The following is an 11,780-nucleotide window of genomic DNA, read 5'->3' as shown; positions in this document are numbered from 1 at the left end:
TCTGTCTACTCTGTTTCAGTTCAAGTATATGAAAAACACTGACTAGTGTGATTACATAACTTTTCATTTAGTGCTAACATCTGGTCAAAGTTTCAGTTTGTCTAGCAGGCTACTTTTATGACTAATATTCCCATCAGACATCTGCCTTTTTTCTTTAACTCTGCTCTCTTTAGTTTCACTTTAACTTTGAGCTGAGCTGTTTTTGAGTAAATCCAATGATTTTGTACAAAACACATTTTAAAAGTAATGCACCTAGCGCTAAGCACTGGTGACAAGGCTGAGATAACAAGGCTGAAAGTCTCTTTGGGTGTGTGGCATGTTCAGGAGATACCAAAGATATGCAGTGATCTATATCTTTGTAATATTTGTAAGGTATTTAAGACTTTATCAAAAGGTCCAAATTATTTATTGTAGAACTATTTTTCTAAAGAGGAAACTTTGAGTCAGATAGTCGGTCACACAGTGGAAATTTAAGAAATGTTTCACCAAACCACAGATTGGATGATCAGCTCATACATATGTCTGCTTTTACGAATTACTGTACTGTAATCCGCAATAAAGTGTTGGGAAATCTTTAACTGCTTTATGGAGGTGAGCTCATAATGAACAACTGGCCTTGGTTTTCCAGAAGTGACTTATGGAAAATCCCTTGAACATGTTTCACTTTCATTGTTATTCCTCCCTGATAAATCGCAGCACTTTGAAAAACAAATGCTAGATTTTTGGTTCCAGATCAGAATAATCTCAGTCAGCAACAAGCATAACCGGTGTGATCACACAGGAAGGGGGAGCGATTTCATGGGAATTTCTCACCTGTGAACACAATGACCATGGGGTAAGGGGGTGTGGTTATCTATGCGAAAGCATGCTGGGCGGGAGCATTGCTGTGCTGTTCCTCTCACTTCCTGAACTGAAGGCCTCCAAATATGTGGAGGTACAAACGCAGGATAACCTAACATTCAGGAGCTTTGACACACCACGTTACCCTGCATTGAAGGTAAGACTCTGATTACAATAAAAACATTTCATATTCTTACATTCTTTGGAGAAAGGCAGAACCTGTACTATACAAAAGGCGTGCTCTATAAATCACCAGTCTCAGGGTGTTCAAGGAGCAAACACATATTTTTCTGCTCTTTTCTGACTCCTGTTTGGTAGATGAGTAACCAATTAAGGATACAGTGTAAAGTATTCGAGAAAGAGAACCGTCTGTTTTGTTTGTGTGGTTATATTATGAACAGGATAATGTTTGAAATGTCTTTTTATGTAATAGTCTGATCTAGACTGATTAATCTATTTCAGTTTAAAGTGCCCGTGTAAAGCATGCTCCTGTGGCAGTATCTGATAACCTTTCTGCTGGTTACTGTTCAAATATGCAAAGGTAGGAAACAAATCATGAAAATGTAAATGGCTTTCTTTACATATCAGCGGTGTGTGTGTGTGTGTGTGTGTGTGTGTGTGTACACAGTGTTTGCACACACGTACAGCTGTGGTCACAAAACATATGACAAAAATGTATCACAAGTTTTCAGTCAAGCAGCATTTGAGGAAATGCTGTTTCTTGGAATTAGTTAAGGGTCCTCTTCTAATTTGACTGTAAGTGGAGTCACTGCTGATGTGCAACTGTTACTGAAAAACACATTTCTGTACTTTTCTTTTCATCTTAGTAAATAACCATCTTGTCAGTGATAAAATCTTTAAACAATCGAATAATCTAGATATCATTTCAAGTTCTTACAAAGTCCGTGTCTAAAATATGCATTTGCTTAGCAGTAGATAGTTATATGTACAGAGGTGTGTCCTGAGCTTGGGTGCAGTAAGTTTCAGTGAGTCAGTGCGACATGAAAACTTGTAATGAGGAACAATGAACTACACACTGAAACCAGTAGTACTGATGTCACAAGATGACATCAGCACAATGTTGGTTTGAGATATTATACAAACACGCTTTCGGCACTAAGTGATCACAAAAAAATGGTTTGCATGCTTTAGTCACACTGATGTTAAATCTCTTATGAGAAACATGTGGCCAAGGTAGCAGCGATACAAATTCAAAACCCGTTAAAAATGCAGTATTAAAAGACAAGATCTACAACAGCAACAATATCTATGCTGGTCAGATCCATAAAGGTCCCACAAATTACATGAGACACACACTGGATATGAGGAATGGAAGTAGTCACTGTGATGTCAGGTTTGAGGCCTTGATTTTGGGGTTCTGCCCTGTTTTAAATCATTTGTAGAATTCACAATGAAGCAAGCAGCAGTATTTAACAAGTAACTCCTCCAAAAGGCTCCAACACTGAGTCAATGAATTGGAGATGTCCAATTCATTGACTAAGTGTATATATATATATATATATATATATATATATATATATATATATATATATATATATATATATATATATATATATATATATATATATATATATATATATATATATATATATATGACACATGCCTCTCAAGATGGCGCAAAGTTTAGACGTATAGTATTTAGATGTTGTGCAATCTTTCCCATGCAATGTCTGCAGAGATCAATTACATAATATCTTATTTACCTGAATACATCTGTCTTGTTTTGTTTTTTATCTCTCACCAGCTGAGAAATGCGATGAATTTACCGATCTGAATCTTGGTCACTCAATCATTGGTACCAGCCTCAAAGTTCGGTTGTTGCTATACACTAGATTAAATGGGACATGTGGTACCCTTATGTCCCACACCGACCTGTCTGCCTACCCCCAATTTAATGCGTCAAAACCGACCACCTTCATCATTCATGGGTATCGGCCCACTGGATCTCCACCGGAATGGCTCGATAAGCTCACTGAGCGTCTGCTGGTCAGGAAAGACATAAACGTTATAGTGGTAGACTGGAACTACGGTGCTGCGACTCTGAAATATTGGGAAGCAGTGAAGAACACACGCAAAGTAGCATCCAACATCACAGCTTTGATTAATATGTTGCAGGTATGGCAAGTTGTCTGATTTCAAATGTCAGAGTGTGTAGTGTCTAGCGATTCTAAAACTGATATTTTTTCAGGAGCACGGAGCCGATCTGAGCTCCATCCACATGATTGGTGTCAGTCTAGGAGCTCACATATCAGGCTTTACGGGCGCTAACTTGAAGGGAGAAATTGGAAGAATAACAGGTAAGAGTGGCACTTACATTGACGTCACTTCCACTTCCTGATATAGAATTAAAACCTGAAGTGGTATTTTTACTTGTTTTAAATCCCTCTAAAACAGGCCAATAGTAAAGCGAGCCTAATTTATGTTTCAGGTCTTAAGAACAATCTTATTTGACTCAATCTAAAGGAGAAGAAAACTTCTTAAGAACTTGTCCCATTGAGAAGTTTGCATGACGTTTGGAAGCTGACGTGCTTAAGGGTGACATTTTGTAGTGGCTCTTGACTGAGCTTTTAATTCCTAGATTTCCAACTTTAGAAGTCACTAATAGCAAAAGGAGATAAAGCCACTGGTGCTGAAGGGTTTAATAAAAGTTGCAGAGTGTATGAACAATGTGTTATTTGTCATGGTTGAGTTGTGGACTCAAAGGAACATACCGTGCTTCGGGTTTTGCCTGGGTTGGAGTCGCCATGAAAAAAGCGGCACAGTTTTGGTAAAATTCCCTGAGGAGAGGTGACGTTCAAAGATCACGCTAATTCTCTGGAGGCTCACTGAGAATATCTGGTTTAAAACAGCAGGGAAAAACTGTCACATGAAAAAAAAGATACGTAGAAAAAAATGAGAAAAGGAGACAGCTATGAAGGTCAGCTGGGATAAGCGCTCGTCCTAGGTGTTGTCGGAATATTTAAGTGAGGTCAACATTCTGTTTTCGACTGATGTTTTCTACTGTGATGTTTGCAGCACTGGATCCTGCTGGGCCAGGGTTCAAAGGCAAAAACCCAGAGGACCGACTGGACTCTTCAGATGCACAGTTTGTGGATGCCTTGCACACAGACATGGATTGTCAGTCAATCACCTTATTTATTATTATGAAGAATTTCTTTTCTTTACACAAAACAGGCATACACGTTGTGTATATGTGTCAATTTGTTATTGTTATATTACAGTGCTGGGTTTCAGGGAACCTTTAGGTCACATTGATTTCTACGCCAATGGAGGAGCAGACCAACCCGGCTGCCCAAAGACTATTTTCTCAGGTAAGATCAGTAAGTTTAAGAAACTTTTGGTATAAAGAACTGAACTTTATGTTAACAATTTACTTTCTCATCCCTGAAAAGGACAGTATCTTAAATGTGACCACCGGAGATCGGTGTTCCTCTTCATTGACTCTATAAATGCCACATGTACCAGCAGGACCTACCCCTGCTCGTCCTATAAAGACTTTCTGGATGGCAAATGCTTAACCTGCAGTCAGTTTGGTAATGCTGGATGTCCTATTTTAGGTTGGTGATGAAAAACACACAGATTAAATTTTCTGTCAACTAACAGGCAGTTACGAAAATCCAAATATGCACATTTTGCCAGTTTGTATTTTATTTCTTTAGATTTTACAGTGTATTATTCAGCACTGACACAGGTGTTTTAACCTAACCCAGGTTATGACGTCATAAAATGGAAAGACATCCTGCTGGAACAGAACCAAACAAAGGCCTACTTCAGAACAAACGAAAAATCTCCATACTGCAGTGAGTAACAGTTTACTAATGATCAGTAAGCTATAAAAAAAATCCTTAATTTCAATACAGCATACAATCTGATTGTCAGCCTGCACTGCCACCTAGTGGTAGAACTATACTTTTCTCAATGGTTTAACACATTTTAATGTGCCACTTTATTAGGTACACCTGTTCAACTTGTTATTAAAGCAAATATTTAATTAGTCAATCACATGACAGCATCTCGGTGCATTTATTACATTTGCCAGAGGTCAGAGTAGAATGACCAGGCTGATTTGAGCTGTTAGGAAAGCAACAGTAACCACTCTTTACGAATAAAGGTATGCAGAAAAGCATCTCTGAATTCGCAACATGTCAGACCAAATGGGCCACAGCAACAGAATCAGGAAGTCTTGCTCCTATCAGCTAAGAAAAGGGAACTCTGTTTAAAGTGTGCACAGGTCCACCAAAATTAGACAAATGAAGATTGGAAACACATTACCAGGTCTCAGGAGTGTCGTTGTCTGCTGTGAGATTTGGCATAAACAACATGATAATATTGATCTTTCCTGCCTTATTTTTGAGATATCCCAGATTGTGCTGGTGTAATGGTGTGTGGGATATCTTCTTGGCACACTTTGGAGCCCATATTATGAACTAAGCATCGTTTGAGTGTCACAGTCTACCTGATTATTGTTGCTGACCATGTCCATCCCTTTATGACCACTGCTTCCAGCAAGATAACACGCTGTGTCAAAAAGCTCAAATCATCACAAACTGGTTTCTTGAGCATGACATTTAGTCCACTCTTCTCAAAGGGCCTCCACAGTCACCAGATCTCAATCCAACAAAGCACCTTTGGGATGTGGTGGAACGAAAGTTTTATATCCTTAATGTGCAGTTGACAAATCTGCTGTAACTGTGTTTTGCTGTGATGTTAATGCGGACCAAAATCTCAGAGGAATGTTTCCAGCACCTTGTTGATTCTATTCCATGAGGAATTTATTTGTTTATTTATTTTTTTATAAAAAATCTAAATGAACAGTTATGTTTATAACCCTTGAAATGGGGAATGAGCCAGAGAAGCAAGACAGGTTAAGTGTGTTTTATAGTTCAAAACAAAAGACTTGAATTAAAAAATGTCATGTCTTTGCTCAGTGACAAACTACAGGATAGATGTGGTGATATGGAACAAGGATGTGCAGTGGGGATACTTGACTGTTAAACTTCATGGCAATGGTAAACAAGCACAGGCAACCATTGACCAGTAAGTCTCCTCTGCATATATAGCCAAGATTTGTCTTTATCTCCATGTTACTACCTTCTCTAACTAATGTATTTTTCCCCCTCATATTAGTAAATCCTTAAATTTCAAGAAGTTCACAGACACCGAGCTGTTGGCTGCGTTTGACAAAGACATTCAGTGGGTGGAAAAGGTGTCTGTTAAATTCTCCACTGGGAATGTATTGCAGCCCAAACGTAAGCTCAGAATTCTCCGAATCCGTCTCAAAAACCTGGAACCTAAAGGGAATAAAGCACAGGGGTATGCTAAAATTTTACCTTTAAGAAATGACACGCAGCATCAGCTGGTTTCTTTGTTGAAGCACTTCTTATATCTCCCAGCTGTAGATTTACCGACGTGTCTGGTTTTTCCCCTCACAGGCCTCTGTGTCGATATGACGTCCTTCTCGAGGAGAACAAAGAGGTCACCTTCAGGCCAATTCCCTGTGAAGAATCCAACTTCTAAAGGGGAGAAAATTGCATAACATTTCACTGCATGTATGGAGAGAGATTCGGCTGATTCTACAGTTCTTCCAGAATTGTTCATGAAAAGACCAGCACTGCTAAAACAAAACAAAATAACACAATGTTGCCTCACAGTAAGAAGGTCTATGTTTGAGCCAACTGGCTCGCTGGGACTTTTATGTGCAGTTTGCACTGTCCCACAGTTATTTGGGGGTTGGGTTAACTGGTGATTGAGTCTAAGTTGGCTGTCGGTGTAACTTTGAGTGTGGACTGTTGTCCGTCCCTGTTGTTAATGCGATAGACTGGTTGGCCCCCTGCACCTCTGAACTGGATAAGTGGAAGATGGATGACTAGACCAGTAATGTGAATTAGACAGATTATCTGTCACAAATGAGTGAAAAAATACTAACATATTTACCTTTTTTGATAGAAAAGTAGGGCTGTCAACGTTAACGTGGCGTCACGATTAACGCGATTAACGCTCCAGATGGGTGAATTGCGTTAAAATGGGTGTAGCTCAGGTGGCAGAGCAGGTCAGCCACTAATCAGGAGGCCGGTGGTTCGATCCCAGGCTGCCTCCTGGCTGGGCAAGATACTAACCCCATGTTTGCCTACTGGTGGTGGTCAGAGGGCCCGGTGGCGCCAGTGTCCGGCAGCCTCGCCTCTGTCAGTGCGCCCCAGGGCAGCTGTGGCTACAATGTAGCTTGCCATTGCCAGTGTGTGAATGGGTGAATGACTGAATGTAGTGTAAAGCGCTTTGGGGTCCTTAGGGACTGCGTAAAGCGCTATACAAATGCAGGCCATTTACCAAATTTTTTTAATTGTGTTAATTGTGTTAACCCGTTAACGTTGACAGCCCCTGTCGAACACATAATGTACGACTGATAGATTTTATTCCCTTTAGGCCTTTTGTTTTTGTTTTTTGTTGCTTGTCTTTGCTTTTATTTCTGTTTACTTTTTTATGCCAATATAAATTTTCAACATACATATATCAGTAGTAACTATATTTATTTTTAATAAACACACAATGCACATCAGCACCCAGTAAATTTACATTCTTTGTGCAATCAGAAAGAAAACAAGTGCTATTTTTTTTTCTTTTTACAAGCCTAAAATCTGTGTGCTCATCCATATTACATTATTATAAACAAACTCTTGAGTCTCTGTAAATGAACTGCTGCTTGTCATTTCTCATCCTTCTCTCTCTCTGAGTCACTGTCACAATGGATAAAAATGCAGTTCAATTATGCCGTAGTACATATTGCCACCAATCATTGTCTTAATGGACGGTGATGAGTGAAATCTCCTGGAAAACTCAAAATGTGAGATTACAGTTCCCCGGTAAGAATGTTTATGAATGCCTTTGGTGACGTGACGAGAAAAAAAACAAGATGTTTGATGTGTAACTGCGCCGGTCATCTCCAGAAGGAAAGGACAGTTTGCTGCAGCCTCCGTCTTTATGTCTGCTTCCATCTTTGCACTTTCACCAGTGACTCAGTAAAAATATTAAGCCCTCTGGGTCAGCCCACTCAGCAGTCCAAAAAGAAACGGTAAATCAGAAATCTGATGAAAGAATAGTCGTCTTTGCTCATTTAGACATGTGCTTCTTCATTCGCTGAATTTCCATCTAAAACGGAAAAAAATTGGATTTTGAAAAAAATCAAATCATGATAAATCTTCCCACCTTGAAGTGTTTACGCCCATTGAAATACGATGTTACTAAATTTTATTATCCTCGGCCACTTTACCTGTAACGTTAAGCGAATCCTTTTCTCCTCATCCAGCTCATTCATCAGCAGTTTGATTTCTTTGCTGGAATAACACAATGTTGTTAAATTAGCACAGCAAAAACCTGACTGAAACTACAGTTGGTTGGTACTGATGCTGGGCTGGGAGTGTCAAATGCCCTCCAGAGTGAGGATGAGCAGGTAAACAGAAAACTGTGCAGATGTCTACAACTTATAGCTAATGTGCAATTAGGGAAAGACAGCCATACTTGTGCTGAGTCTTCATCTGTTCAAACTGGCCCTTCAGGTCTCTCAGCTCTGTCTGCAGTTGTTCCAGGTTTGGCGAGGCGTGCCCTTCTGGATTTCTGCTGGGCTGTGAGTTGATGCCTGCAGGCGGAGCTGGGTGCAGCACAGCAGAGATAGCCTTTGGCAGGAGAGAGGAGAAAGACTCTGTGGGCATAGTTTTGGTTTCTAATGCCTGTGGAAAACACAAAAGAAATATAAGAAGTTGTCATTTACTGCAGTTTAACAGCTGTGGATTGTACGACCTTTAGCATTTTATTTTATACACTGCTCGAAAAAATAAATAAAAATGAAAGGAACACTTTGAAAACACATCAGATCTCAATGGGAGGGAAAAAACTGTGCTGATATTTCTACTGATAAAGACTGCATGATGAATGATGATGCCACATTGTGAAATAGAAATAAAAATGATCAACCTACAAAGGGCCGAATTCAAAGACACTCATCACCCATCAAAGTGTGGTGTGCTGTGGGATCTTCCCTGGAGGAGGAACTGTCTGCATTTTCTCAACACATTGTGAAACACCACGAGGAACCCACAGGAACACTGCACCAACATAGGGTCTGACAATCCAAGGACTTGATAACTAACGGCTGTCAGGGTACTGCCTTTTAGCCTGAAGAGGTCTGTGTGCCCCTCCATGGATATGCCTCCCCAGGCCTCCTTGACCCACCACCAAACCAGTCATGTTGAACTACAGGCAGAATAGCATTCTCCACAGCTTCTCCAGGGCCTTTCACGTCTTTCTCACACTCAGGGTGAGCCTGCTCTCATCTGTGAAAAGCACAAGGGGTCAGCGATGGACCTGCCAATTGTGGTATTCTAAGGCAAATACCAGTTGGCTCCATGGAGGACGTTGGGCCCTCAGGCCAGCCTCATGAATCAGTTTAATTGTTTGCTCAGAGACATTCACACCAGTGGCCTGCTGGAGGTCATGTTGTAGCGCTGGCAGTGCTCATCCTGTTCCTCTTTGCACAGATGATCAGAAGGTTAAGGACCTTCTATGCTCCTTTCCAGGAGTAACTGCCTGTTTGATGTGCTTTCCTGGAGCAGTTAGACTACCTGTGCAACCTATGTAGTGTCCAGGTGTCGTCTCATGCTACTGGTAGTGACAGTGACCCTAGGCAAATGCAAAACTAGTGAAAAAACACTCAGGAAAAATGTCAGTGTCCTCCACCATGTAAAACCATTCCTGGTGTCTCATTGTTGGCCCTCAGTGCACCTGTTGTTAATTTTATTAACAGCAAAACAGCTGAAACTGATTAACAACCTCCCTCTGGTCAATATTCTAGAAGTTTAATTATCTTGATGCTATGCTCTGATTAAAAAGTGTTAATTTCATTCAGTTTTTGAGCAGTGCACTTACAGGCGGGATGGATCCATTCTGAGTTGTTTGTTGAGTTCCTTCTGGCAGCGAATTCTTTACTTCACTCTGGGTTTTCTTTCGTTCCTCCTCCATCATGAGTGTTACCTGTAAAATAAAGTCTAGTTTGAGACGTCTGATGAGTAAAATACATTAAATGGTGACATGTCGTTCTAGCTTTTGGTGTTTCTTAGTCCCAGAAGATGATTTTCAAAAAGGGGACCGATTCACTACAGGGCAAGTACCTTTTAACTTTGTTTTAAGTAAGGAGTCAAAGTAGATATCTTCTGCGTCTCTACTTGTCTCTCTGTGTGTGTATGGGGCAGCTCAGAAAAGTTAAATTTATCCCAAGGACAGAGTGACACAAGCAGACCACACCACACACTCTTTTCAAACACAGCACCAAGCTATAAACAAACTGGACGATTAAGAAATGGAATGGCTTGGCTTGTAGATGGCTTTCATTAAAAATGTATACTTCCCAGAGTCCGAAGCTCTGACTGTAACCTCTCATCTACAGCATGAGCTGCGTGCGCATTCAGCTTCTCCGTGATAGACACAACTGACACAAACTCCTCAGTGTCTTTGAGAGAAATGGAGATTACATGTTAAAACACACCTCACAGAGCTTGGAAGTCACTGAATGGTCATTCTTAGACATCTCGCTCCTTCTTTTGCACATTTTCAAAGTCTAGATTAACATTCTGCCTCAGACATGCAGCATCCGAGCACAGTAGCATTTCAATATATGTAACAAACAATAGTTGCAAGGCTTACCGGGAATGAGGGCTGAACTATAGCTGCCCATCGTGACAGAGAAGAATACAGTGAAAGACAGAAAAACCCTGCAGTGCCCTTAAGTCTACATCTACAAATGACAAATGGGAGCAAGTCAGTGGGACACAAATCAACAGAAACCTGTCAGCTCAGTGCAGTCTCACACCGTGCTGCTTCTTTAAAAGATCTGTGCTCTTTGTCATGAATCAGCCCAGCAGCAGAAGTATTTCTTTATCAGTGAGTGTGAGAGAGAGACTAAATGTGTAAGAGCAGAGGCAGCTGTTTCTCTCATGCCACAGCAGTGAACTAATGGGCAACACATGCTGGAGCCAGTGCAGAGTAGGGAGCACAGTGACAGATTAGTAAACGTACTAAACCAATTACCAGATTATTGTCAGTTAAAGCCACGATCCGGAGCGCACGCTCACCTTGTTTTTCCAGCTTCGCCGCTGAGATAAAGCAGCATCTGCGGTAACTCGACACCACCCATTGTAATCCACAGTGGTCTGCAGAGTATGCTGCGATGAAGAGTGGTGCTGTCCGGTCTAAGTTTAGAGCAGAGCCCCCCCATTCTGCTCCCAAATATCAGCGGCGTCACAGACTGACGGCTGACAGTTGTTTAAACGCACAAACGATGCAAAAAAACAAAAAATCTAGAAGGTTGACGACTTCAGTTTAATTCTCACAAGCTGTTTCAAAACAGTCGTTTCAAAACGCTAGAGAGGCATATCCACGTAAGGTTTGCAATAATGTCTTCATAAAAGGACATTCTTGTGAATGAGTTAGTAAAACGGTGAGTAAAAAAAAAGAAAGAGGAAACAGAAGAGTTTCCAAACTCCCTCTACACACATTCACACAACTCGCATAACACAACAACAGACTGTCCTCCTGTCACAGCTCCAGAGATCAGCTGTTGTCGAATGCTTGAAGAAAAAGATATTTCTTCAGCTTAGGTTTAAAAAGTGACCTCAGGCAAGCATCGAGCTGTCTGGGGTCACTTTGGAGGTCATTCCAAAGTGTCAGTGCCACAAGGTGAAAGCCAGGACCCCCTTTTTGTATACCTTTCAGCTGTAGGATGGGTCAGGAATGATTAGGTTAGAATCTTGAGGGAGTATATGTACATATGCATTTCTACCAAGACCATTTAAAGCTTGAAACACAAGTACTATCACTTTACTTTGTAAGGGACGGAGCCGGTGCAGGACTGCTAACACTGGAGTAATGTGATC

General features: G+C 40.8%; 2 protein-coding genes across 3 annotated transcripts; one reads left to right on the top strand and one right to left on the bottom strand.

Moving 5' to 3' along the window:
- Nucleotides 1–916: 916 nt before the first annotated feature.
- On the top strand, nt 917–7,437 carry lipia (lipase, member Ia). Its single transcript, XM_085363710.1, has 11 exons — nt 917–997; nt 1,303–1,381; nt 2,606–2,976; nt 3,050–3,158; nt 3,877–3,978; nt 4,083–4,172; nt 4,254–4,418; nt 4,572–4,661; nt 5,790–5,898; nt 5,989–6,174; nt 6,294–7,437. Exons 2-11 carry the CDS (start codon nt 1,324–1,326, stop codon nt 6,376–6,378), a joined length of 1,365 nt encoding a protein of 454 aa, XP_085219836.1. The 5' UTR covers nt 917–997; nt 1,303–1,323; the 3' UTR covers nt 6,379–7,437.
- Nucleotides 7,438–7,487: 50 nt separating this feature from the next.
- Nucleotides 7,488–11,122, bottom strand: LOC146624120 (uncharacterized). Of its 2 annotated transcripts, none has more exons than XM_085363711.1 (6): nt 10,980–11,122; nt 10,552–10,642; nt 9,778–9,882; nt 8,374–8,582; nt 8,126–8,189; nt 7,488–8,004 (listed from the first exon to the last, which is right to left on the bottom strand). In XM_085363711.1, the coding sequence occupies exons 1-6, from the start codon at nt 11,120–11,122 to the stop codon at nt 7,966–7,968; spliced, it is 651 nt and encodes a 216-aa protein (XP_085219837.1). In that variant the 3' UTR covers nt 7,488–7,965. The 2 variants fall into 2 exon arrangements, with proteins under 2 accessions (XP_085219837.1, XP_085219838.1); XM_085363712.1 differs by lacking the exon at nt 10,980–11,122 and adding an exon at nt 10,305–10,357 and having other exon boundaries at nt 10,552–10,582.
- Nucleotides 11,123–11,780: the final 658 nt, after the last annotated feature.

This window comes from Diplotaxodon limnothrissa, linkage group LG10 (genome assembly GCF_057381915.1).
Source record: "Diplotaxodon limnothrissa isolate DT_005_m linkage group LG10, D_limnothrissa_male_GT1.1, whole genome shotgun sequence".
NCBI classification, from domain to species: Eukaryota; Metazoa; Chordata; class Actinopteri; order Cichliformes; family Cichlidae; genus Diplotaxodon; species Diplotaxodon limnothrissa.
The sequence above is the reverse complement of the archived record's forward strand: the minus strand, read 5'-3'. Positions and strand labels throughout refer to the sequence as shown.